This window comes from Rattus norvegicus, chromosome 7 (assembly GCF_021556685.1).
Source record: "Rattus norvegicus strain SHRSP/BbbUtx chromosome 7, alternate assembly SHRSP_T2T, whole genome shotgun sequence".
Classification (NCBI taxonomy): Eukaryota; Metazoa; Chordata; class Mammalia; order Rodentia; family Muridae; genus Rattus; species Rattus norvegicus.
In genome coordinates this window covers 14,078,251-14,104,476 of record NC_141540.1, presented here as the reverse complement: position 1 = coordinate 14,104,476, position 26,226 = coordinate 14,078,251, and the positions used below count along the sequence as shown (strand labels likewise).

Here is a 26,226-nt window from a genome sequence, read left to right as displayed (position 1 = left end):
TGCGAGTCCAACCCTGGCCCCCTCCCTGCCTCCCTCCTTCCCTGCCTCCCTCCTTCCCTGCCTCCCTCCCTTCCTTCCTCCCTTCTTTCCTCCCTTCCTTACCACCTCCCTCCTTCCCTCCCTCCCTCTCTCTTCCTCCCTCCCTCCCTCTCTCCCTTCCTCCCTCCCTCCCTTCCTTTCTAAAATTGCTTTGTATTTTGAGATAGGGTCTCATGGAGCCCAGGCTAGCTTCAAACTTAATTTGTAGCTGAGTATGGCTTAGAACTCCCAATCCTCCTGCCTCCACTTCAGAAGGGCCAGGATTAAGGGTGTATGGCGCCATGCCTGGCTTTCACATTTTTATTTTCTTTGGTTCCGTGTTTACTTACTCATGTGTACTTGTGTGGGAGTGTACCACTGAGGCTGTGTGGGCAGAGGCCAGCTTACAGAAGTTGGACCTCGGGGGTTGGGGATTTGGCTCAGTGGCAGAGCGCTTGCCTAGGAAGCGCAAGGCCAGTCCCCAGCTCCGAAAAAAAGAACCAAAAAAAAAAAAAAAAAAAAAAAAAAAAAAGAAGTTGGACCGTGTGGAGACCTCCTGGAGGTCTCGAGGATGACTGCCAGCTAGCTCCCTTGCCTGCTGAGCCTTCCTGTCACCTAGGCTCGGTTTTAAGTTTTCAATTTAGTTACTTCAATTTGAAGCTTTATTTATTTATTTTTGGTTCTTTTTTTCGGAGCTAGGGACCGAACCCAGGGCCTTGCGCTTCCTAGGTAAGCGCTCTACCACTGAGCTAAATCCCCAGCCCTGCTTTATTTATTTTTTATGTGTACTAGCGTTTTGCCTGCTTATAGGTCTGTGTGCCACGTGTGTGTCTGATGCCCAAGGTGGACATCAGATCCCTTAGAAGGAGAGTCACAGGGGCTGCTGGGAACTGAACCAGATCAGCTGCAAGAGCTGCCATTGTTCCAACTGCTGGGCCATCTCTGCAGTCAGGTAGACCAGGCTGGCCTGGAACTCAGAGATCCACCCGCCTGTGTGGCGTGGGCCACTGCAGCCCAGCCCTACTGACTTTTAAACGTGGCACCCATGCACATTGTTCGGGGATGTTTGCTCAGTGGTCTGCGAGAAGCCCTTGTTCCTTACAAGCTCTGAACTCACTGGGCCGACATTCCCATCAGAAAGAAAAGAAAGCCGCTGCCATTTTACACTCTTAGCTGCTGGGCAGCTCCTTCAGCGCCTGACCTGCTCCTCAGCATTTCCTGGGGAGATGCGAGCAGCCACCGGCCTCACTGAAGACAGGGCACCGACCACAGAACCCATTCCATAGACTGAGCTTAGGTGGCCTGTGAGATCACTGGGTGACTTTCTGAGTGTGGGTGACTCAGAGGCAGTGGGGTTCCCTGCAAGACTTGGCCAGCTGCCTGGCTCAGTTCCTAGCACTGATGAATCATGGGTTTCAGGAAGTCCCCAGGAGGCCTCTATTCAGAGGACCCTGCTGTACAGTTTGTCACCGATACACAGAAGTGCTCAGGTGGCCTATTGCTGACCGGATGCCATGTTTACCCGCGACAAACCCTGCTTACAGACCAAGTGTCAGGGAAGACGGCCTCAGCCAGGGTCCTGGTCCCTTGTGGACCGGAGTCGGCTAGAAATATTCCCCGATTCCTGACTTGTGGCTCTCTCCTCCTCAGTTTTGGTTACATTGTCTCACTTGGCAGCCCAGGCTTGCCTAAAACTCACAGAAATCCCCCTGCCTCAGCTTCCTGGATGGTGGGGTGACCACCATGCCTGGTTCTCGGCAGCTCTTGGTAGCCTGGTCTCCCCAGCTCAGGTGTCCCGAGGTTCGCAGAGTTGAATCAGTTCCTTTTTGCACTCTGTTTGCAGCCAGGGTGGCTCTGCAGTAATTACTGTGGAGAGAAAGTGCTGAATGGTGCTTCTGTGTTTAGTGCTCAATAAGAGAAGTCCTCAGGGAGAGGACGAGCACTGTGCGTGTGTGGGTGCGTATGTGTGTGCGCGTGTCCATTCATGTGTGCTTGTACGTGTGCGTGTGTGTAAGGCACACACATATCCACATGTGTGCATGCATGTATATGTATGTGTGCATTTGCATGTGAGCATACGTGTGTGCATACACATCTGCACTTGTGTACATGAATTTGTGTGAGTGTTTACATGTGTGTGGTTGCCTGTGCATATATTTGTGTATGTGTGTATATGTGCATGTGTGTGTGTGTGTGAGACTGTCAAGGTCTCCCCTGCAGTCTGAGGCTGAGACCTCATTGTTCAGAGCTTCTCCCTGGCTTCTGTCTCTCACGTCAGTGAGTGATTCAGGGAGAAGGTTGTTTCTCCTCCAGAAGCTCTGTCACTCAAGTGTAAGACTCTAAGTGTCCTCACAGCTGGACCATTGCCCTGTCCCCTCTGTGAATGGTAGCCGTGAAGGTCTGGGTGGCCATTTGAGGCAGAGGCAGGTCCCCTCTGGGATGGGACACTTTGGCTTGGCCTCAGCCTGGGGATACCAGGATTAGCAAAGGGTGCATTCGTGTCCACGAGTGTCAGGGACCCCTGCACTCTGGAGGTGGAGTCCGGAGGATCAGGAGTCCAAGGCTAGCCTAGGCTACATGAGACCAATGAAGTGAAATGGTTACCTTTTCTTTCTTCCTTTCTTTCTTTCTTTCTTTCTTCCTTCCTTCCTTCCTTCCTTCCTTCCTTCCTTCCTTCCTTTCTTTCTTTCTTTTTTTCTTTCTCTTTCTTTCTTTCTTTTTTTTTTTTGAGGCAATGTCCCCCAACGGAACCCTTGCTATCCGGGTACTCACGTAGCCTCTCCCACCCCTGTCTCTGAGTGCTGGGATTGAAGGTATGCACCACCACACTGACAAATGAAATGATATAAATATCTTCGTGTTGATGGGATTGTGAGTTTGAAGCCCTCCTTAGCTTCATGGAATGGACACGCTTAGGAAAGAAACGCTTGTGCAAGTGTGGGAGTGGACTTCTCGAAGAAGAGCGAGGGAAAGCCGCCTCGGGGCTCAAATCTGTCAGAGGATGACTTACACAATCCAGTCCTCTTCTTCCCGATGTGGGCCTGGGCCATTAGGCTTGTCAGCAAGCATCCTTACTCCCAAGCCATATTACTGACCCTTTCCTAACTCTAGGACAGCATGTATCTGTTTACTTGTTTTATTGTTTGTTCTCTTGATGACTAGAAATAGACTTGATTCTAGCCCAGGCTAGCCCCAAAGACACAGCCATCCTTTGGCCACTGTCTCTCAAGTGCCGAAATCACAGGTGTGCACTAACACAGCTTTAAAAAAAAGATTTCTGGGGTTGGGGATTTAGCTCAGTGGTAGAGTGCTTGCCTAGTAAGCGCAAGGCCCTGGGTTCGGTCCCCAGATCCGAAAAAAAAAAAAGGTTTCCGAAGCCTCCTTGGAGTCTGATACAAGTACGAGGTATAGAAGCCTTGCAGGGACAAACTTCAGCTACAGAACTGTGTCTGCCGTGTGTGACAACACATAAACGCACCTGGGTAGTCCTGGTTTAGGAATACTGGTTTTAATTATGTGTGTGCACACATGAGTGCACTACCCTTGGGGGTCAGAAGGGGGTGCCAGTTTCTCTGGAACTGGATGTAGAGGTGGTTGTGAGCCACCGTGTGGGCACTGGGAATCAAACCTGAGTCCCCTGCAAGAGCAGCTGGTGCTCCTCACTGACCCATCTCCCGCCCTCCAACGCTGATGACAAGTTTATTCCTGGCTTCTGAATCCATCCTTCATCCTCCTGCCCTAGACAGACTACAGTGGCCGGACTGTGCCTGTCCTGTCCTCTCCCTTCCTCGGCTGCAGGCTGAGTGTGGCCGAATGTCAGACAAACCCTTTGTCCATCCCTTGGCAGGTGTCTAGCAAGAGTTTTCGATTCTGAGCCATGGAGCCAGCGGCACCAGACTTACAACCTGTGCCAGAGGTGACGAAGGGTGTCCCCGTCCCCACTCCTGACTCTGGCTGTTGTCGAGCCGCTGTCACCACAGTGGTGGCCATCAGCGTGGCCAGCCTCACCCTGGGAGTCCTTTCAGGTACGTCTCAAGAGGAGGACCTGGGCCAGGCTGGTCTACAGAGGGCGTCTAGGACAGCCAGGGTTACACAGAGAAACCCTGTCTCAATAAAAAATAAAAGTGTGGGGTTGGGGATTTAGCTCAGTGGTAGAGCGCTTGCCTAGGAAGCGCAAGGCCCTGGGTTCGGTCCCCAGCTCCGAAAAAAAAGAACAAATAAATAAATAAATAAATAAATAAATAAATAAATAAATAAAAGTGTAAGTCGGCAATCGCTCTACAGTCCCCAACTGTACTATTAATCCCAGAACCTTCTGGGTTACTGCATCCTGACATGGCTGACTACTGACCCCTTGTGGCAGTGCGGGCCACACGCAGTAGCATTCTCATCGCCCCTTGTGCCACCCCTTCAAGGGCTTCCTGTCAGTCCCGGTGGCACAGAAACTTTTATGATCTTTTTAAAGGGGTTTTCTTATCTTGAGAAGGAGACGGGTCTCACATAGCCCATGCTGGCCTCATGCTCTTATTGCTGAGGCTGACTTTGAACTCCTGATCCCCGTGTCTCATTCTCCAACATGCTGGGACTAGAGGTGTCCACCGCCAGGCCACCACCAACTCATGCCTGCTGGGGAGTGCTCTCCCATGAATCCACAACTCCATCTCAAGGGATGGCTGAGACCCAGCATTCACACTCATCCCTTTGCTTCTATTGTGTTCTTTTAGGGTTTTTTTGTTTTGTTTTGTTTGTTTTGTTTTGAGATAGTTTGTAGCCCTGGCTGTCCTGAAACTCACTCTGTAGACCAGGCTACCCTTGAACTCAGAGATCTATCTGCCTCTGTCCCCTAGGAGCTGGGATTAAAGGTATGTGCTACCACTGCCTGGTAGATTTTGTTTTTAAATTTTATCTCTGGGGCTGGAGAGATGGCTCAGCTGTTAAGAGCACTGGCTGCTCTTCCTGAGGTCCTGAGTTCAATTCCCAGCAACCACATGGTGGCTCACAACCATCTGTAATGGGATCTGATGCCCTCTTCTGGGCAGACATTCAGGCAGAATGCTGTGTTCATAATGAATAAATAAATCTTTTTTTTTCTTTTTTTTTGGAGCTGGGGACCGAACCCAGGGCCTTGCGCTTGCTAGGCAAATACTCTACCACTGAGCTAAATCCCCAACCCCTAAATAAATCTTTTTTAAAATGATATTTCTGTGTATGAGCTTTTTACTTGCATGCATGTCTGTGTGCCACTTTCGTGCAGTACCCGTGGCAGCCGGTAGAGGGTGCTCGGCACACTGGGACGGCATTTATAGGAGGTTGTGAGTTGTTGGTGTTAGGAACCAAGTCAGGGTCCAAACTGCTGAGCTGTCTCTCCAGCCCCTAATTTAATTTTTGTCTGCAGTTGGGAGTTCCTGAGAAGCTCATGTTGGTCTTAAATACCCTGATGCCACAGTGTTTATGTGTAAGCCTCCTGAGTGGAGGAAACTGAACAGTAAGAAACTCCCTTTTGGAGACATGGTGGCACAGGCAGCGCCAGCTGGGACGGGACGGTTGTAATAACCAAGTCACCACAACCTACAGAGCAAATCCCTGCCTCAAAATAAAGAGAGGCGGGGAGATGGCTCAGCCCGAGGGTCTACCTTGCCAGAAGAAGCCAGGTGCTGAGAAGGGCGCTTGTGATCTCAGAGCCAAGGACACAGGGGTTCCTGGTTCCCTGGTTGGCCATCCTAGCAGAATCGGTGCTGAGTTGGTGGGCCTTGGTGTTCAATGAGAGACCGTACCTCGAGTACATGATGGAGAAAGACGTGGGGAGGGGAATTGAGGGGGAGAGAAAGGGGGGACTTGATGTTCACATGGGGCACAAACTGTCAAAGGCATGAGGGCCTGGAGTGTGGCCTCTGGATAAGTTGTACAGAGGTTCTGGTGTCTGTCCGCTGGCTTACTCGGTCCCCTGCAGGAGTCACTGTCCCATCCTAGGAAGGAGGTCAGGACACTGCAAGGCCTCCTGAGGGCCTGTCACCTGTGATATCTTTGACTCAAGTCAAGGAAGCTGCCTTTGGGGACAGCCCAGGTCACTTGGCATCTATAATTCTTATACTGTCTCTGGGGTCCTCAGGATGGGTTTCAACTAAGGCACAAGGTTGGGGATTTAGCTCAGCGGTAGAGCGCTTGCCTAGCAAGCACAAGACCCTGGGTTCGATCCCGAGCTCCGAAAAAAAAAAAAAGAAAAAAAAAAAAGAAAAGAAAAATGAATCAACTAAGGCACAGTGCTGGTCAACCTAGGGGGCTCAGGTCTCCTGTGTGTATGGAGGCTTGGCAGGTGCAGGAGGCACTGAGCCCCAGCCCCACAGCAGGGCTCTCTCATGAGGCACCGGTCTCGTCCGCAGCCTTCCTCTCTGCACAGGGTGTCCAGGTGGAGCACACGGCGCAGCTACATGGGGTCCGTTTCACCAGCCTTTTGCAGCAGGAGAACTCCGACTTCTACCGCCTGCTTACGCCTGCTCTGCAGACGCTGGTGAGCACAGCTGAGGCCTGGTGGCAGGATCAGCAGGGCGGATGCTGGGGAACGAGGGCATTGGACTGTGGGGTGGACAGAGGAGACGCGATGCCCCATCCCGCCTACTAAACAGACATGGCAGTTTTATCATGGAGTCCGTTCTGTGTTGGTCTCTTACGGAGCACCATGTCCACAAGGTTCCTGCACACTGGGTGCATGTCAGAGACCTCACCTGTTCATGGCTGCAGGCTGGTTCAGTGTTGGAATGGATCATGTGTGGTGTATCAGTCTGTTACCCACTTATCTACCCATCCACACCCCCATCCATCCATCCATCCATCCATCCATCCCCCACCCTTCCATCCCCCCACTCCCCATCCATCCATCCATCCTCCACCCATCCATTCACCCATCCCCCATCCATCCATCCATCCTCCACCCATCCATCCCCCCATTCCCCATCCATCCATCCATCCTCCACCCATCCATTCACCCATCCCCCATCCATCCATCCCCCACCCTTCCATCCCCCCACTCCCCATCCATCCATCCATCCTCCACCCATCCATTCACCCATCCCCCATCCATCCATCCTCCACCCATCCATCCCCCCATTCCCCATCCATCCATCCCCCATCCACCCCATCCCCCATCCATCCACTCATCCATTCTATTCCCCTATCCACCTGTCTATCCACCCACCCATCCATCCCCCATCCATCCATCCCCCACTCATCCATCCACCCACTCCCCATCCATCCATCCACCCGTCCATATTTCCCCATTCATCCATCTCCTCCCCCATCTCTGTGGCCGCGCAGCTCCTGCCTCTCAGTTGCTCTGACCCGTGCAGCTGTGAATGTGCCTGAACCTGAGGCGTTGCTTTAAGTCTCTGTGGTTATAACCTGGAGGTAATTTTATTGACAGAAGAGTGTTTCCACATGACCAACTTCACAATGTCCCCTCCCTGCCAGACCTGTGGCTCTGGGGTCCTGTTTGTTTCACCACGGTTATAGCACGGACGCTTTCATTTCTGTTGCAGTTCGTGAGGAGTTTCCAGAAAACAGAGTTAGAATCGAGCTGCACGGGCTGCACAGTGCTGAGTTACAGGTGAGTTGGGGCCTCTGTGCAGGTGTAGCAAGATTATAGATTATTCCAGAACCTTCCAGAAGATTCTGGAATCCCCAGCAGTTAGCTTGCCCTCCACTCTCAAGGCCCTCTCTCTCCTCTTCACAGAGATGGCAATTCCAGCGTGATTGTGCATTTCCGGCTACACTTTCTGCTCCGAGCCCTCCAGCCACTGAGCCTGGACCAGGAAGCAGACATCTTGCAGAAAGGAATCCAGGCAAGGTTACAAGGACAAGGTCTTTCCCTGGCTGCCTACGGCACCATCACATCCGTGGAGCTGACAGGTAGGTGGGTGGCTGCCAAGTCTGGGAGACAAAGGGAGGTTGGGGGCGGGGTGTAGCTCAAAAACTTCCCCTCAGACGAAGGAGGGAGCCACTCGGGCTTTCTCACTGTCTGCCATTATGGCTGGTGCAGTGTACACATCTTACCCGCACCTTCATGGACTGTTTTTTTTCCCATGGTCCTAGACATCCTGGGTTCACTGTGGCCCCAAAGACAAATCAGAAAATACCAGAACTAAATGAGTCGCACATTCTAAGTTGGACCTGTTCTGAAGAGTGATAAAATTCAAGGGGCCCGGGGCTAGAGACAGGGTCAGTGGTTAGATCACCCGCTGCTCTTGCAATATCCTGGGCTCAGTTCCCAACACCCACATCACTGCCCACAAACTTCTGTTGCTCCACTTCCAGGAGATCCTATGCCCTCTTAGATATGCACGCACATGCAAAACACCCCTACACATAAAATTAATTTAAAAATATCTAGCTGGGTAGTGGTGGCACACACCTTTAAGCCCGACATTTGGGAGACAGAGACAGGGGTATTTCTGTGAGTGCAAAGCCAGCCTGATCTACAGAGTGAGTTCCAGTACAGCAGGCTACCCAGAGAAACTGTCTCAAAAATATTAATTAATTAATTAATTATAGCTAAGACATATTTGTTCCTTTGGGGATGTAGCCACTCCTGTGCATAATGTCTCCTCCTGCATTGATAAATATTTAATATTAAATATAAATATTTATGTAATGTTTAGGGCTCTGCACCCGCTCTTAACTCACTAATGAAACACACACACACACACACACACACACACACACACACACACACATGCACGCACACGCACTTGCACTGGCTTGTTTTTAAATATGCCTTAACTAGCTCAATGGCTGGGCACTTCCAAACCTGGGGGCAGCTAACACAGTCTCTCTGATATTCTTGAGTTAATTCTTACTAGATCTCTATATATTGTATCTTTCTGTCCTGTTTCCTTCTGGGCAGTCCTCCCAAGGGGCGGACTCTCTTCTTTTCCTTGGGTTCCTTTCTCCAGGGATCCTAAAGTCCCGCCTCTGTTTCCCTGCCCAGCCATTGGCTGATGGCAACTTTGTTTCCCAATCAGAGCCAGCTGGGGGAGGGCTTCTTTTTTTTTTTTTTTAAAGATTTATTTATTTATTATATATAAGTACACTGTAGCTGTCTTCAGATACACCAGAAGAGGGCATCAGATCTCTTTACAGATGGTTGTGAGCCACCATGTGGTTGCTGGGAATTGAACTCATGACCTCTGGAAGAGCAGTCGGGCGCTCTTAACCGCTGAGCCATCTCTCCAGCCCGGGGCTAGGCCCCGACTCTGCCCACAGGTTTTTGCGTAACACAATTAGCATGAGAATGGTTAGCGTCAGAGCTCTTTTGTACTGACTGGCCTTCCAGTGCTTTCCTTAGCTGTGGAGCTACAGCTTGCCTGGGGCTTCCGGCCTGACACCGCCCCCCCCCCTTCAGAAATGGGCGGGGCCACCTGGGCAACAGAATGAGACCCTGTCTCAAAAACCAAAATATGGCCAATCAAGTGGCTCACATCTTTAATCCCTGCACTCGGGAGGCAGAGGCAGGCAGGTCTCTGAGTTCTTAGGCTAGCCTGGTCTACAGAGTGAATGAGGTAAAATTGGGAGGGGCAATTAGAAACCGCATCAGACCTTTCAGTTGTCAAATGCTTGTCACCCGACCTCACTGTTCCTTGGCGCTGACATGATGACTGAGGTCTCACAGATTACTTCAGCCCATCTTCTAGAAGATTCCTCAGAGGCAGGCGTGTTCCTGCTTCGACAATGACTGCCAGCCTCATGGGGTCTTCAGTGCTGTGCCCTCACTAGCTGAGTTGAAGACAGGGTTAAAGTGTTGGTGGCTGTGCCACCGCCTGCAGCAGATGTTCCGGAGAGCCAGCACTCAATGCAGCTGATCTTTTAGGGGAAGGGAGCAAGAGAGGACCTCCTCATACTGCCCAGGCTGACCTCAGGTTTACAATCCTCCTGCCTCAGCGACAGGCATGAACCATCGCTCGACTCTCACTTGGCTTTGTCTGTTCTGCTTCAGGAAGGTGTGAAGGTCCGGTGACCGAGAGGGACTTAAAGTCAGGTAGGACTGGCCCTCAGCTCAGCTCCCTGGAAGGTGCCTTCGACGTCTCTCTGGGAGGCACATGTGCAGTTCCTGTGGCCCTGGGAAGACAACACAGGGCCAGGGGAGCCCGGCTGTGCAGCAGGATGTGCTGCTGGGAACTTAATCTATTTTAAAAGGCAGGGTCTCACTATGTCGCCCAGGCTTGCCTCAGACTCAGAGCTCTACCTGCCTCTGCCTCCTGAGTGCTGGGGTTAAAAGGGTGGGCTCCCATCACTAGCCACATTTATTTTTATGTTTTCTCTGTCCCTCCTCTGTTACTGTGACAACTGATGCAGACAATTTAAGGGGGGAGGCTTACCTTGGTCAGTTCTGACGTCTGGGCAGGTGTGGCAGCAGGAGGGGAGTCGGAGTCCTCAGTTGGGAAGCAGAGAGGGGTGACTGCTGGGGCTCTAACTCCCTCAGACAGGTAGAGGCTTGTCTCCATACTGTCTCTAGATCCCACTGAGGAGACCATTAAGACCAGCCTTCACAGAAGGTGATGGAATTCTATTGTAAAAACAAAATCTTTAATCCCTGCAGTTGGGAGGCAGGCAAAGGTGGATCTCTGTGAGGTCAAGGCCAGCTGGGTCTGCAAAATGAGTTTCAGACTACACAGAGAGACACCCCACACACACACCTCACTCACGTCCATGTTGTGTCTCTGTCCGCAGAGATAAGCAAAAAGCTCACAGAGGTTTTTACACTGTTGAGGTACCTAAAGGACCCATGCAGGTCGCTGCCTCTGCAAGGAAGAGGTTCCGGGCCCCCAGCTTGGTTCTCTGCTCCCAGGCCACTGCCCCGGGAATGCCTTCTCCTGTCAGAACAGTCAATGCGTGAGCAAAGAAAACCCGGAGTGTGACGACAGAGTGGACTGCTCTGATGGGTCTGACGAGGCTCAGTGTGGTCAGTGTCTGCGTGGCGTGGGCGCACAGTGAATGTGGTTCCTGAGCTGGACAGGGGAGGGCGGGAAGGGAGGTGTGTTGGGAGAGGGGACAATCCTCAGAGAAAGCAAGGGTGGGAGCCTAGAGCTCTATGCCGCCAGGAGCAAGGACTGCTCAGATCTAAGCAAGAAGTAAGAAAATACCATGGTATTTTATCACATATTGTGATAATCAATGTTTCCAGTATCCTCAGCCCGCACAGTGAGGCAGCAGGAGGGCCCTCACCTGTTTTGACAGGAAACTGTATATTTTTGTTCCCAGTCCCGGGCAGGGCAGGAACTCAAGCCAAGGATGGAGGTAGGCTGGGCTTGCTCTCTCCTAATCTCATTGCAGCCCAGGATCTCCAGCCTAGGGGTTGACACCACTCACAGTGGGCTTAGCCCAGCAGCAATCATTACTAATCAAGAAAGTGCCCCACAGGCCTTGGTGGTGCAGGAGTGTCATCCAGGCACCCAGGAGCTGAGGCAGGAAGACCATGAGTTCCAGGCCAGCTTGTCTGTTTTAAAATAAAAATAATAGGGGTTGGGGATTTAGCTCAGTGGTAGAGCGCTTGCCTAGGAAGCGCAAGGCCCTGGGTTCGGTCCCCAGCTCCGAAAAAAAAAAAAAAAAGAACAAAAATAGAAAAATAAAAATAATAGGTCACACAACCTTCATGCTCTGGCACCTGGCCTGAGCCTTTCTCCGACACTGACTGATGTGTGTGACCTTGGATGTCTGATCCCTGAGGTTGGGTGGGGCTTCAAGAAGATGGGGCAGCTCCAAATAACAGGTAGGGGACACCTTGTACCTGGGGCCAAATGATGAGTAACGGTGGCCCCTGGGTCACCGTCTGGCTGGTGATCCCGTGTCTTGCAGACTGCGGCTGGCAGCCTGCCTGGAGATCAGCTGGAAGGATCGTGGGCGGAGCGGAGGCGGCTCCGGGAGAGTTCCCCTGGCAGGTCAGCCTCCGAGAGAATCACGAACACTTCTGCGGCGCCACCATCATCGGTGCCCGGTGGCTGGTGTCTGCTGCCCACTGCTTCAACGAGTGAGTCCCACCTGGCTTTGGCTGCCACTCCTGCTGGGCCCGAACCACCTGAATTTCCCCGCACCCCCTTCCTCCTCCCTTTTCCAAAGTCCCTTCTTTATTCTTTCTCCCCTCCCCCTTTGGTTTATTTAGTTACATCTATGAATATTTTGCGTGCACGCCTGCTGGTGCACCATTTGCATGCCTGACACTTGCAGAGGATAAAGTGGGCTCCGAGTTCCTGGGAACCTGATGGTTGTGACCCACATTGTGTGTGGGTGCTGGAACCTGGATCCTCTGCAAGAGCAGCCAGTGCTCTCAACCACTGCACCATCTCTCTAGCCCTCTTTTCGCTTTTTTTTTTTAAAGATTTATTTATTTTATTTATATGAGTACACTGTAGCTGTTTTCAGGGGCATCGGATCCCATTACAGATGGTTGTGAGCCACCATGTGGTTGCTGGGAATTGAACACAGGACCTCTGGAAGAGCAGTCAGTGCTCTTAACTGCTGAGCCATCTCTCCAGCCCCCTTTTCGCTTTTAAATTAATTAATTACTTCTATTTAAGACAAAGCCTTACTAGGTTTCCCAAGCTTCCCAGAAGCTCATAATCCCCCTGCCTCAGCTTCCTGAGTGGCTGGGGTTACGGGTATCAGTCCTCGAATTCTAGTCTGTATTCATTTTATTAATCAGTTTTGAGACAAGTTCTCACTACGTAGTTGTCCTAGGCACGTAGTCCAAGCTGTCTTTGAACTCACACAGATGTGCCTGCCTCTGCCTTCCAGGTACTGGTGTCAAGGGCTTGCACCATCCTGCTCAGCTTTTTTTGGTTCTTTTTTTTTTTTTCTTTTTTTCGGAGCTGGGGACTGAACCCAGGGCCTTCTACCACTGAGCTAAATCCCCAACCCCCTCAGCTTTTATTTAACATCTGTGTGTGTGTGTGTGTGTGTGTGTGTGTGTGTGTGTGTGTGTGTGTGTAGGTAGGACAACTTGCATATGTTATCCCCTTGAACTCAGACTGGCAGGCTTGGCCACAAGAGTCTGTGCCCACGTTACTGACTCCTCTCGCACCCCCTCGGGCCTCCCCAGATTCCAGGACCCTGCGCAATGGGCCGCCCAGGCAGGCAGCGTGCACCTGAGCGGTTCAGAGGCCAGCGCTGTGCGTGCGCGCGTGCTCCGTATCGCCAAGCATCCTGCCTACAACGCGGACACGGCGGACTTCGACGTGGCGGTGCTGGAACTGGCTCGCCCGCTGCCCTTCGGCCGCTATGTGCAGCCTGCCTGCCTTCCCGCGGCCACTCACGTCTTCCCACCGCGCAAGAAGTGCCTGATCTCGGGCTGGGGTTACCTGAAGGAGGACTTCCGTAAGTCCCCCGCGCATTCTCCCACTCCTAACTGGGACCTTCTAGCCCCAAAGTAGATGACCAGGGCCATGGTGTCTCATGCCTCTGAGCTCATAATCAGGGGGTCTGAGGCAGGGATCAGTCCAGGGACCTTGAAAAGACCTGAACTCAAAAAAAAGAAAAAAAAAGCTAGGGGCGTGGCCCCAGCCTAGAATCCCCCAGTGAGGGTCTGTGGGCGTGGCCAGGGTGGAGCCTCGGGCTGGAATCCCCCAGAAAGGGGCTGGGGGCGTGGCCAAGGGTAGAGTGTTTAGCTAACAAGTGGGGCGCCCCTGAGTTCCATACCTCCAGTAAAGAAAAAGTAAGAAATTCTGTAAAGCTAAAGGTGTTGGCATGCAACTGTCATCCCTAAATTTAAGATCAGAGGGATCAACCAGGAGGATCTGAAGTCCAAGGTCATTATTTTTGGCTATAAAGCGAGTTTAAGGCCAGCCTAGGCTATAAGAGACTGTGTCTCAGAAAACAAGAAAAGCCTATAATCATAAGGCGGTGGTGAAGGCGTCTCATTGGGGCTGAGCGGTTGGGCCGGAGGAGAGCGAGTTCACCCTCAGGCAAGTCGAGGTTGGGGCCTGAGCGCATCACAGGAGAAAGCAGATGTGGTCTAGCATGTGTGGGGAGAAGAGATGAGGAGTGAAAACTTGACCTCTGTTAGTGCCTAAGTAGACGTGGACATTCGGGTGAGGGTCGGGTGGCCCCAGCAGCTTGAGTACTGGAAGAAGAAATGGTATTCAGCCTCCTGGCTCAAAATGGCTGCTGGGGCTCCGTGGCTCTCACCTGCTTTTCTCTGTTGCCTTATGGGCAGTGGTGAAGCCAGAGGTCCTTCAGAAAGCCACAGTGGAATTGCTGGACCAGAACCTGTGTTCCAGCCTGTATGGCCACTCGCTCACGGACAGGATGGTGTGTGCCGGCTACCTGGACGGGAAGGTGGACTCCTGCCAGGTGGGCTGCCAGGGTGAGACCGTTACCCTCTGTCCCCTCCCTCCGGAGAGCAAGCGAGTGGTCACTATGGGAAACACAGCAGTACTCAGGAGGTGGAAACAGGAGAAGAGTTCAGTGTCATCTTGAGCCATATAAGGAGTTTGAGGCCAGCCTGGGCTACGAGAGGCCCTGTCTCAAAAGGAAAACAAGCCAAAAGAATTGTAACCGAGCTGTTGTAGTTGACTATATTTTATTACCATAGAAGTCAGTGCATGGTTTTTCCAGGCGGGGTTTCTCTGTATCGCCCTGGCTTACCCGACTATATCTTTCTGTAAACCAGACTGGCCTTGAACTCACAGAGATCTGCCTGCCTGCCTCTGCCTCCCGAGTGCTGGGGCTGGAGAGATGGCTCAGTGGTTAAGCGTTTTGGGGATCCAATGCCTTCTGGCCTCTGAGGGCACCAGGCGTAAAAGTGGTGCACAGACAATGAACACAGATTAAATATTCACCACATAAATTTCTAAATAAATAATTACACAAAGGTATGCGCCTCCCAGCATGAATGATATCACACTATCCTTGCTATCCTCGCTGTGCCGCTGTGCTCCTATCCAGGCGTTCCCTCTGAGGGGCCACAGAGCTCCTAGTGACACTGTCTCTGCCCACAGTCCTGTCCATGAGCCTATGTGTAACAGACAGGCTGAGGCTTCAGCCTGGGTCCTGGGTTGTCTCTGGCGACTGTAGTCAGAGAGTCCCCCGCACCCAAGCTGAGAATGTGCCTTTGTTTTCCAGGGTGACTCCGGGGGACCCCTGGTCTGCGAGGAGCCTTCCGGAAGGTTCTTCCTGGCTGGTGTCGTGAGCTGGGGAATCGGCTGTGCAGAAGCACGGCGCCCAGGGGTCTACACCCGAGTCACCAGGCTGCGGGATTGGATCTTGGAGGTGACCAGCTCGGCTGACACGCCCGTGGTCCCCACCGAGGCTCCAGCACCCATCACCCCCAGCACTCCCTGGCCTACCAGCCCCGAGAGCCGGGTGCCCAACACCACTGCTAAACCCACCGTTGCCCCCACCCCTGCGCCACTGCACCCCAGCACTGCGGCCAAGCCACAAGGTATTCTGGGCAGCATTCCCTTTCCAGGCGGGATCAGATCAGTACCTTCTCCCCTCAGCACTGAGTGGCAAAGAGACTACTGTGGTCTGTCATGAAGCACTCGGTGGACAAAAGATTGCTAAAAGAGTCTCCATCCACACCTGTTTTACTGGCTCCTGAGGGACTCAGCGAACACTCAATTGACTATTGATGTCTGCCAGGCAGCACTGGCTGAGGCTGGGCATCGATTGAAATCTTGAGGAGCTCAGGGTGGGGTTGGTACTCAACTGTCAGTGCCTGTCAGGAAAGACCGGGAGGATCGGTGATTGACTATATGTTTGGAGGAGGAGGATGTCGAGACAGGGCTTCTCTTTGTAGCCCTAGCGGACCTTTAACTCTTTGTGTAGACCAGGCTGGCCTTGAACTCACTGTTAAAGGCATGCACCACCCGGCCTGGCTGTGATTAACTATTGATACCTGCCTAACACTGTGGGAGATTAATGGCTGATTACTGATCTCATTAGGGGGATGAAGGGGGCAGGCAAACTTGAGGACAACTTGCATGGATCGGTTTTCTCCTTCCATCAGGGAATTAAACTCAACTTATCAGGTTTGATGGCTAGGGCCTCTACCCAGGTGTCTGTAAATGGAGGGTTGGTGGTTGACTGCCAATGTCTGTCAGCCTTGAGTCCTCAGTGAGAAATGGGTGATGGAGCTTAACGGGAGATGGGCAGTTTATTATTGGCATCTGTCTTGACGTTCGGTGGGAGACTGGGAACTGGTTATTGATGTCTCCCATGAAGTGATCCATAGGGGGTTAGCAATTTATTACTGACATCTGCCGTGGGCACACATCTGTTACAGTTGGTCATTCTTCAGGTCTCTGGGAGTACAAGTTTTTATTGGATTTTTTTATTTACATTTCAAATGTTATCCCCTTTCCCAGTTTCCCATCCATAAGCCCCCTATCTCCTCCCCCCTTCTTCTATGGGTGTGTTCCCCTACTCATCCACCCACCCCTTCCCACCTCCCTGACCTGACATTCCCCTACACTGGGGGCCCAGCCCTGGCAGGACCAAGGGCTTCTCCTCCCATTGGTGCCCAACCAGGCCAGCCTCTGCTACATATGCAGTTGGAGCCCAGGATCTGTCCATGTGTACTCTGGGTAGTGGTTTAATCTCTGTGAGCTCTGGTTCTTGGCACTGTTGTTCTTATGGGGTTGGAAGCCCCTTCAGCTCCTTCAATCCTTTCTCTAAGGGAGTACTTTTTTAAATTTTAAGTTTTTAAATATTTATTTTTTATTTATATATATTAGTGTTTGCCTGCATGTAAGTCTGCATGAGGGTGTTACAGACACCCTTGGACTTACAAACAGTTGTGAGCCACCACGTGGATGCTGGGAATTGAACCCGGGTCCTCTGGAAGAGCAGGCAGTGCTCTTAATTGTTAAGCCATATCTCCACCCCCAATTTTAATTTTGTTTAAGACATTTATGCAGTGTGTTTTTATTTTCATTTATTTTTACACTCCAGATTTTATTTCCCTCCTGGTCCGCTCTCCGACTGTTCCACATCCCATACCTCTTCCCGGCGTCCCCCGTCCTCCCAATTTTAATATTTTTGAAACAGTTTTTTTCACTATAAGGTCTAGCTGGAGTAAAGCCCATTATATAGACCAAGTTAGCTTTGAACTCACAGAGATCCTCCTACCTCAGCCTCCAGGTGCTGGGATTAAAGGCCACCAGTGCTGGCTTCATTGAAAGCATATTATAGGGGTTGGGGATTTAGCTCAGCGGTAGAGCGCTTGCGCAAGGCCCTGGGTTCGGTTCCCTAGCTCCGGAAAAAAAAAAAAAAAAAAGAAAGCATATTATAAGTGTGTGGGAAATGAGACCACACAAGGCAGCATGGTTAGAGGAGTGACCCACAAGGCCAGTGGGAAGTTGCACATTGGGCCTGTGGGAGCTGGGTGGCTGCCACGACCAGCGTGGTCCAGCTGGGTACTGTCCCTGTTCTGCACACCTCTGTTTTATCAGCCTGGAATCTCTTGGGTTTTTGTGTATTTTGTGATGCTGGACGTTGAAACCCCAGCCTGGTGAACCTGAAACAAGTTTCCTGCTTCTCTCCCTCTTCCTTCTCTCCTTCCCACCAGAAGGGTGGGAAACATCTTTTGTAACAGACTGAGTTCAAACTCAGAACAATCCCCCTGCCTCAGCTTCTGAGCTCCAGGATGACAGGCACTTGCCACCATGTAGATGTGTAGGTTCAGTGAATGTCAATCATTGCAAGTAGAGGTTTCCTCTTACAACCTCTAGCCTTGTGGCCCTGGGTGACGTCCCAATTGCTCTGTAGGTTACTCTGGGCCCAGAATGGGTGAACCCAGAGCAGATGACCACCCCCCACCCCCTCTCTCCTCTCCCCTGGCAGAGTGTGGGGCCAGGCCCGCGATGGACAAGCCCACTCGCATTGTGGGCGGGATCAGCGCCGTGTCCGGGGAGGTGCCCTGGCAGGCCAGCCTGAAGGAAGGATCCAGACATTTCTGCGGAGCCACCGTGGTGGGTGACCGCTGGCTGCTGTCCGCTGCCCACTGTTTCAACCAGTAAGGCCTCCCAAGAGCCCCACGATAGCAAACCCTCAATGCATGCAGCAAACACCAACTAGCTAGTGCGGTGCTTTCCTGTCAGCCATGGCTCAAAGTTGACAAACCAAACCAAGCAAGACAACAAACAGGAAGTGCTTACTGCTCGCTGAATGCTCATGCCTGGGGGGTTATTCAGAGCCACAACCATCTGGCTCTGGCTCCACAGCAGGGGGATTCTGACTTTCAGTAACCTACAACATTCATAAAGTTGCTAGGGTCTCGGCCAGAGTGGCAGAGTCCCAAGGGTGCATGCACTCTCCCCCAGGACCTTTTCGTGGGGACACAGCAGCTGGGCCCTCCCTGGGGTGCGGGGTGGGAGAGTCTGAGGTCCTGTCTCTGCAGCACCAAACTGGAACAGGTGCAGGCGCACTTGGGCACCGTGTCCCTGCTGGGTGTCGGCGGGAGCCCCGTGAAGCTGGGGCTGCGAAGCGTGGCCCTGCACCCCCGCTACAACCCAGGAATCCTGGACTTTGACGTGGCCTTGCTGGAGTTGGCCCAGCCATTGGTCTTCAACAAGTACATCCAGCCAGTCTGTCTCCCGCTGGCCATCCACAAGTTCCCCGTGGGCCGGAAGTGTATGATCTCGGGATGGGGCAACATGCAGGAGGGAAACGGTGAGCACATCCCAGAGAGGGAATGATGCGGTTGGCTTCCCTCACCTGGGTCCTAAACCGCTCCTTCCTTTGTGCTGACCCTGCACGCTAAGAACCACTCCTAGGGTCTTCATATGGGCCCTCATTTGTGTGTATAAATAAAGTTTTATTGGCACGAGAGCCATACATTCATTGACCATGGCTGCAAAATCGTCTGTGTCTTTAGTCCCACAGACATGAGCCACGCCTCTTCCTACGCCAGAGGTCACATGGAGCCCATTGACTGGGTATAAACCAGGATCCATTGCCCTCTGGCCCCTTACGCATCCTTTAGCTAACAGGATACATTATCACTGGGCTTTTCTTCCACATGGCTGGATAAGGCTGAAAATCTCTATGTCCTAGCGCAGTGGTTCTCAACCGTCCTAAAGCTGCAACAGCCCTTTAATACAGTTCATGTTGTGGCGTCTCCAACCACAGAGTTATTTTGTTACTTCATAATTATAATTTTGCTACTGATATGAATCATAAGGTAAATATCTGATATCCAGGATCTCTGATGTGACCCCCAAAAGGACTCACTGGTCAAGAACTACTAGTCCTTTACGGACAAATTCATCAAAATGGGAATGGTGGCCTACACCTGTCTTCCCAGCACTCAGGGACATAGGCAGGAGCATCATAGATTTAAGGCCAGCCTGGGCTACATAGAAAGACACCCCCTCCAATGAACCCAAGTGGTGTGGGGTTCACGCCTGTAGTCAGTATCAGAGAAGCGGAGGCAGGAAGGGCTCAGCGAGTGCCAGCTCAGCCAGAGCCACACAGAGACCTTGTCTCAAACAAAACAAAGCAAAAATCCCTGTGGACCCTGCGGGCTGGCCCCAGGGTGGAGACAGGGCCTGCTGGCCCTGCCTGAGGACCTCTTTTCTGGCAGCCACCAAGCCCGACATCTTGCAGAAGGCGTCTGTGGGCATCATAGAGCAGAAGATGTGTGGTGCCCTCTACAACTTCTCCCTCACCGACCGCATGCTCTGCGCCGGCTTCCTGGAGGGTAGAGTCGACTCCTGCCAGGTGGGTGCCATAGGGGTGCTCCTACCTGGGCTGCACTTGCCTAGCCTGTGAGGCCCTGGATTCCACCCCCAGTACTACAAAAGGCAATGCGCGCGCGTGCGCACACACACACACACACACACACACACACACACACACACACAGCCTTTAATTCTAGCACCTGGGAGGTAGAAGCAGGCGGATCTCTGTGAGTTCGAGGCCAGCCCAGTCTACAGTGTGTTCCAGGATACACAGAGAAACTCTGTCTCAGAAAAAAAACAAAACAAAACAACAACAACAAAAAGCCCCAAAAACAGATGAAGGATCAGAGAAGGAAAGGGATCTGCCTAAGGTCACACAGCCAAGCCTGAACGTGAAGCCTAATGTCCAATGGGAGGGGAGCCTTTCTGTTCCTTGGATGGGTGTCCCAAAAAGGCCGGTTGGTATCCTCCTGCAGGGTGATTCTGGTGGCCCCCTGGCATGTGAGGAGACACCTGGTGTCTTTTACCTGGCTGGCATCGTGAGCTGGGGCATTGGCTGTGCCCAAGCTAAGAAGCCTGGTGTATATGCACGAATCACGCGCCTCAAGGACTGGATCCTGAAAGCCATGTCCTCAGACCCCAGCTCTACGGCTCACCCCCACACCTCCAGCACACGGCTCATCCCTAGCCAGCCCCCAACAACCACAGCTGCTGGCCTCATCCCAGAGGCCAGCACAGGCAGACCTGCTACCCTCAGAGCCACCATCAGAGTGACTACTAGACCACTCAACACAACGTTGTCTGCCAGGAGTACCACCACCAGGAGACAGACACCAGCACCGGGCACCACTGTGTTCTCTCATCTGCCAGGTATGGTGACACAGGCTGTGACTCAGGCAGGTCCCTGTCACAGCAGTGCTGCTGAAGACACACCATCCCATAGTTCCAGAGCCCGAGTCCCATGTCAGGGCATTGCGGCAGCCTGCCCAGCCTGCAGAGGACGCTCTCCTCATGTCCTGCTGTGTGCGCCCGTGTGCTGACATCTGTGCAGCTATTTCTGTGTGCACGTGTGCATGCAGAGGCCAAAGGACGGCTCCACACAAGGATGTGAGCGCTGTCCTCTTTTTTTTTTTTTTTTTTTTGGTTCTTTTTTTCGGAGCTGGGGACCGAACCCAGGGCCTTGTGCTTCCTAGGTAAGCGCTCTACCACTGAGCTAAATCCCCAGCCCCAAGCGCTGTCCTCTTAAGAGCACACTCCACAATGGCCTCCGAGGCAAGGTACCTGGCAAGTCCCAGCCAACCTCCTGCCTCTGCTACCGTCTGTTCTGGGGTCAAAGACTTGCACACAACCACGCTGTCTGACCCATCTCTCCAGCTCCTGTTTCTTTATTTACTTAATGTGTTAAGTATTGTTTGTCATTTTCCCTCCTGGCCTCTGACCACTAGCTGAGGCTGACCTTGAACTCCTGATCCTCCTGATGGTTGGGCCTAAAGGCAAACACGTGTTATCTCAGCTACATGACAGGAGCATCACAAACTCTAGGCCAGCCTGGGCTCTAAGGGGCTTTCAAGGCTAGTGTGATCACTTAGTGAGAATGCCTCTAATCAGCAAACAGGAGCAAGACAGAGCTCAGGGATGGAGCCCCGCCAAGAACCCCGCCCTCCACGAGGGCCTGGGGGCGTGGTCAGAGAGAGGAGGGGGAGCAATATCCGGAGGAAGGGAGAGAGGAGGACAGAAGAGTAATCCCTCACCTAAGCCTTTGCAGCTTTGGGTATGGTACTGCACACCTTAAGTCTTGGAGCTGAGGCAGGAGAATTGCCTGGACTTTAAGGCCCATCTGGCTGCATGTATAGTGAGATAGTGTCTCAAAACCCTGACTTTTTACAAAAGCTGGGAAAAGCAGATGGCTGCAGAGGTGAGGACATTACCACCTCTGTTTTGTGTGGTCAGGTCTCCCCCCAACCCCGAGCATGTGTGGGTGTAGCATGAGCAGAGATGGACAGGGTCCCCTGGCTGGGGTCCCTCAGGTACACAGGCAGTAGAGCTGGTGAGAGGCTGTGTTTCTTTCTACCTCCCACTGTCCTACAAGTGCCCCCCACCCAGGCACTCCAGCTGTGACTCCCTGCTGTGGGGACACTTGCCTCGGGTGAGTTCCTGAAGGTCCTAGGCTAGACCTTTCTCACCCCTTTCTCATTACTGTTGGGGTGCTGCTCCTAAGGTCACTATGACATCTTAGTACTGGGCCATGGAGGATGTTCTTCCACTTGAAGCAATATGGAGGCAGTGTTGAGCGGCTTTGGTGGCTTTGAAACAGCAGATGGGGTCAGAACCACATGCAGGGGCAGTGGGCCCTTGGGGTCACAGCAGAAGCCCTGTGACTCAGGACACCCCACACCTGAGCGTCTGTCCCATGCAGATGAGCACTGGCTTCCCCAGCCTGACATTCAGTTCAATCTGACCTTGACTCTGGCAATTGCAGTGACCTGGGACTCTCAGCTAGGGAAGCCCCAAGGTGGGACTCCAGCTCCGCGGGCACCGTGCCCACCGCTCACTTTAGGAAGGGGACTGCCCAGGCTGAGGACCTCTGAAACCACTCTCCTGCATCTCCCACTCCTCGGAACGGACCTTAGAAGTCTTCCTTTCCCTGGGTTCCTTTTGCGTTGGTTGAGGCTGGGTCAGAAAGGGACACCCAACCTAATGTCCGGGTGGTGGCCAGTGGCTGGGAAGGAAGCGCCGGTTGGGTGTTACACGAAGCCACCCTCTGCCCCTCCCACAGGGCACAGGGTGCTGGGTTGGGGTCCCAACCTCGGGGTGGGTAGGAAGAGGACGCTCTGCACCGGGTTCACAGTACTCGCTCTTTCACAGACTGCGGCCTGGCACCCCCAGGGGCCCTGACCCGGATAGTGGGCGGCAGCGCAGCCTCGCTTGGAGAATGGCCCTGGCAAGTGAGCCTGTGGCTGCGGCGCAGGGAGCACCGCTGTGGGGCGGTACTGGTGGCCGAGAGGTGGCTTCTGTCTGCAGCACACTGTTTCGACGTGTGAGTCCTGCCCCGGGTGCGGGAGACCACCTGTCCTTCCTCTGACCCCAAGGCCCGTCCTTGGCAGGGTTCTGGGCATGGAGGACCCCTTAAGGGACCCCCAGCTTGTGCCAGTCGGTCACAAGGTGAAAGGACAGATGGGAGACTGCACTCTGGAGGGTTGAGCGTCCAGAGCCCTAGCATAAATGACCGGGGCTGCTGGTGTGTGTGTGTGTGTGTGTGTGTGTGTGTACATGCACATGTCCCCCATTTCCACTAGTTAACCTAGTGGGGGTCCAGAGCCTTGATACCTAGTGGGTTGGTTCTCCAGACGGTGTTTGAGCAGTGGTGGGGTTCCCTCAGAGGGACACCCTTCATGGCTGCGTGAGCTTGAGTTGGGGAGGGAACAGAGCAGCCCATTTCCACTGGGACGGTCGGTGTCTTGGGCAGGCGTGGGACAGTGACACTGCCCACACATACGCGCGCCCTGCAGCTATGGGGACCCTATGCAGTGGGCAGCCTTCCTGGGGACCCCGTTCCTGAGCAGCACGGAGGGCCAGTTGGAGCGTGTGGCACGCATCTATCGCCACCCGTTCTACAACATCTACACGCTGGACTATGACGTGGCGCTGCTGGAGCTGGCGGGGCCTGTGCGCCGTAGCCGCTTGGTGCGACCCATCTGCCTACCAGGTCCCACTCGTCCTCCTGAAGGCGCGCGCTGTGTCATCACTGGCTGGGGTTCGCTGCGAGAAGGAGGTAGGCACTTGTGCGCTGGGCGCCGCGCAGGGCGTGTTGGAGGCACTCCCCACCCACACCTACTCCCTGGGTCGGGTCCACAGGCTCCATGGCGAGGCAGCTGCAGAAGGCTGCGGTGAGGGTCCTCAGTGAACAGACATGTCGCCGCTTCTACCCGGTACAGATCAGCAGTCGTATGTTGTGCGCAGGCTTCCCGCAGGGTGGCGTGGACAGCTGCTCGGTGAGTGGAGACAAGGGTTCTTAGTTCATGTATGTAGCCCAGGTTGGCCCGAAGTCCTGCACCGCCACCGTCCTATGAGGCAGTGAGTCCCAGGAATCCTGAGCTCTGGCCGCGGCACACACATTCACCATACCTGGCTTTTTACGTGGGTTTTGGGGTTTAACTTGGGCCCTCACGTTTGTGTGACAATTTTCTGACTCAGCCTGCCCAAGTCTCCCCCAGCCCACCTGACTCTGGGGGCATCACATTTCACAACGTGTAGCTTCCCAACCTCACATCCTACTGGAGGATCCAGGCAGGGCGACTACTGAGTTTAAGACCAGCTTGCCGGGTAACACATAGATCAGGGAGATCTCCGGGTTCTATGCGATGCTTGCTGTGGGAACGCCAAGACTGAGCACAGATCCCCAGGAATCATAAAGGCCGTGCTTACAGACTACGTGCACTTGTAACTCCATTCGGTACGGGTAGCAGCGAGGGTGGGGGACACAGCTGGGACCTGGCCACCACCCACGTCCAGGTTCACGGAAAGACCCCGTGTCAACAATAAAGATAACCATTCAAGCCTGCCATGGCCTGACCGCGCACAGCATGCACACGTGCTGGTTCTCGGGACAAGGGCCCGGCAGAGGCGCAGCCAGAGCAAGTAACAAAGCACCTTAGTACTGAACCCATTTCCCACACGGCAAAGGTGAGGCTCTTTGGCCGCTGCTCTCCCACTAAAGGTCCTCGTTAGTGTCCAGCAAAGAGGTGCAGTTGCAGGAATCATACCTGCTCCCAAGGGCTGCAGCCTGAGAACACTCTCTCCTTCAGGGTGATGCAGGGGGACCCCTGGCCTGCAGGGAGCCATCTGGCCAATGGGTGCTAACTGGGGTCACCAGTTGGGGCTACGGCTGTGGCAGGCCGCACTTCCCAGGTGTCTACACTCGAGTGGCTGCTGTACTAGGATGGATAGGCCAGAATATCCGGGAATGACACCCCCGTGGCCAGCGACCCAGGCATGGACTACAAACACAACTGCTGGCCACCCAACCCACGGTGGGGAGTCGGTGGCGGAACACACATGGGGGTCCGACAAGAACTAGCTGTGACCGTGTATATTGTTCCAATAAACAGAGTCCCTTCTCCTATTGGCTCAGTACCTCTGTTGAAGCCACGAGTCTCCAGGCATGTCTCCAACTCGCCTCCTTTGGGGCCTTTGTTCTGTGGGACAGCCTCAAGTACCAATCCTCCTGCCTCCACACTCACCCTACCCGCAAGTGCTAGGTCAACAGGTGTGCACCACAATTGGTTTATTCAGAGTTGAGGATGGCACCCTGGGCCTCATGCAGGACAGCTGATGAGCTACCCGGAGCTATGCTTCTTATCCTGGCTGGTCTCTATCTGGGATGAAGAGGCACCTGAGACCACGCTCCGAATTCCCCGAGAGCCAGCAGCCCAGAGACACCAAGGAGAAAGATACCCTGGGAGGTCGGGGCCTACTCTGGGGAAGGGAACTGAAGCAGTGAGGTGACACGCCAGGTTTTCTGCCCCAGCAGCGATTTATTGGCCTGCTCTCATGAGGTCACAGGTCAGTGGGGCCAGCCAGATCCCCGCGCTCGAACAGGTCCTCACTCTCTTCTGAGACTGAGCTGGACGCAGCAGCCCTGGGTAGAGGCCTCGACCCCGGAGCCCTCCATGCTGCCAGACTTCGGGGCGGCTGGAAGGAGCTGCCGTTACTGGTAGGGAAAACAGTTCCGACCGTGAGGCACAGGTCCTGGTCACATGTTGGCTCGTTCCCGCTGCAGTCGGGAGTTGTAGGCGCGGGACACGGTGTTCCAGGCGTCCATGTACCGGTCCATGCACATGGCGATGCATTTCTGCAAAGCGTGGAGGGGATCCCTGACTGAATTAGGGTCATGTGACCCCAGGAGCTCCCACTAAGGCTGCACCTACATAGGCGCAGAAGCCAGTTCCAACTCCGCGCACGCGCCGGACTCCTCAGTAAGCTGCGGCTAAAGGCCGCGCACGCGCAGATCCCTTAACCCCTAGAAGCTCCTGACCCTGCGCCCCTCACCACCCCCCCGGTTCCCGGGGTGTCTCACCTGCTCCGAGTTATCTAAGGAGCCCCCGGGCTTCCCGATGCACTTCCGGAAACACTTGTCCGTCATCCTCTGTGGACACATGCGAGGCCTCAGCGGGGACTCAACTGGGGGAACCCGCCACCAACCCCAGCACGCCCCGCACCTGTAGCAGCTCCTGCGCATTGGCCACGGCGATCTGCACTTTCACCTGTTCCATAATGGCTCCCGGGTCCAGCTTCCCACCACCCGTGCCGCCGAAGTCCGAGCCGAATCCGCTGTCCATGGCTGCTCAGACAACCGGGTCGCGGTAGCGCGCGCCGACCGTAGGCGGAAGTCGGGGCACCACGGGAAACGGAGGCTGTGTCGATTCCCACAAGGCGGCGCGCGTCGTCACCAGGGCCTGAGTCACCATGGAAACACGTTAAACTACATCTCCCATGAATCCGTGCACTGTGCCTATGACCACCCATAGCTCTATGGGAAATTACT

At 53.6% G+C, this 26,226-nt stretch overlaps 2 protein-coding genes across 4 annotated transcripts in view; one reads left to right on the top strand and one right to left on the bottom strand.

Annotated features, from left to right (window-relative positions):
- Positions 1-24,804, top strand: part of Tmprss9 (transmembrane serine protease 9) — a 30,072-nt gene extending 5,268 nt beyond the window's left edge. Inside the window, exons 2-19 of one of the 3 annotated variants that reach the window (XM_087557045.1) lie at positions 3,866-4,043; positions 6,399-6,526; positions 7,551-7,618; positions 7,745-7,920; positions 10,004-10,045; positions 10,856-10,969; positions 11,863-12,034; positions 13,103-13,377; positions 14,216-14,352; positions 15,124-15,442; positions 17,845-18,016; positions 18,401-18,672; positions 19,586-19,722; positions 20,159-20,552; positions 22,548-22,719; positions 23,192-23,454; positions 23,538-23,674; positions 24,488-24,804. In XM_087557045.1, the coding sequence (XP_087413171.1) occupies positions 3,896-4,043; positions 6,399-6,526; positions 7,551-7,618; positions 7,745-7,920; positions 10,004-10,045; positions 10,856-10,969; positions 11,863-12,034; positions 13,103-13,377; positions 14,216-14,352; positions 15,124-15,442; positions 17,845-18,016; positions 18,401-18,672; positions 19,586-19,722; positions 20,159-20,552; positions 22,548-22,719; positions 23,192-23,454; positions 23,538-23,674; positions 24,488-24,649 (3,288 nt within the window). In that variant the 5' untranslated portion in view covers positions 3,866-3,895 and the 3' untranslated portion in view covers positions 24,650-24,804. 3 annotated transcript variants of the gene reach the window in all.
- A 147-nt stretch (positions 24,805-24,951) lies between these two features.
- Positions 24,952-26,055, bottom strand: Timm13 (translocase of inner mitochondrial membrane 13). Its single transcript, NM_145781.2, has 3 exons — positions 25,901-26,055; positions 25,759-25,827; positions 24,952-25,533 (listed from the first exon to the last, which is right to left on the bottom strand). Exons 1-3 carry the CDS (start codon positions 26,018-26,020, stop codon positions 25,435-25,437), a joined length of 288 nt encoding a protein of 95 aa, NP_665724.1. The 5' UTR covers positions 26,021-26,055; the 3' UTR covers positions 24,952-25,434.
- Between the last annotated feature and the right edge of the window lie 171 nt (positions 26,056-26,226).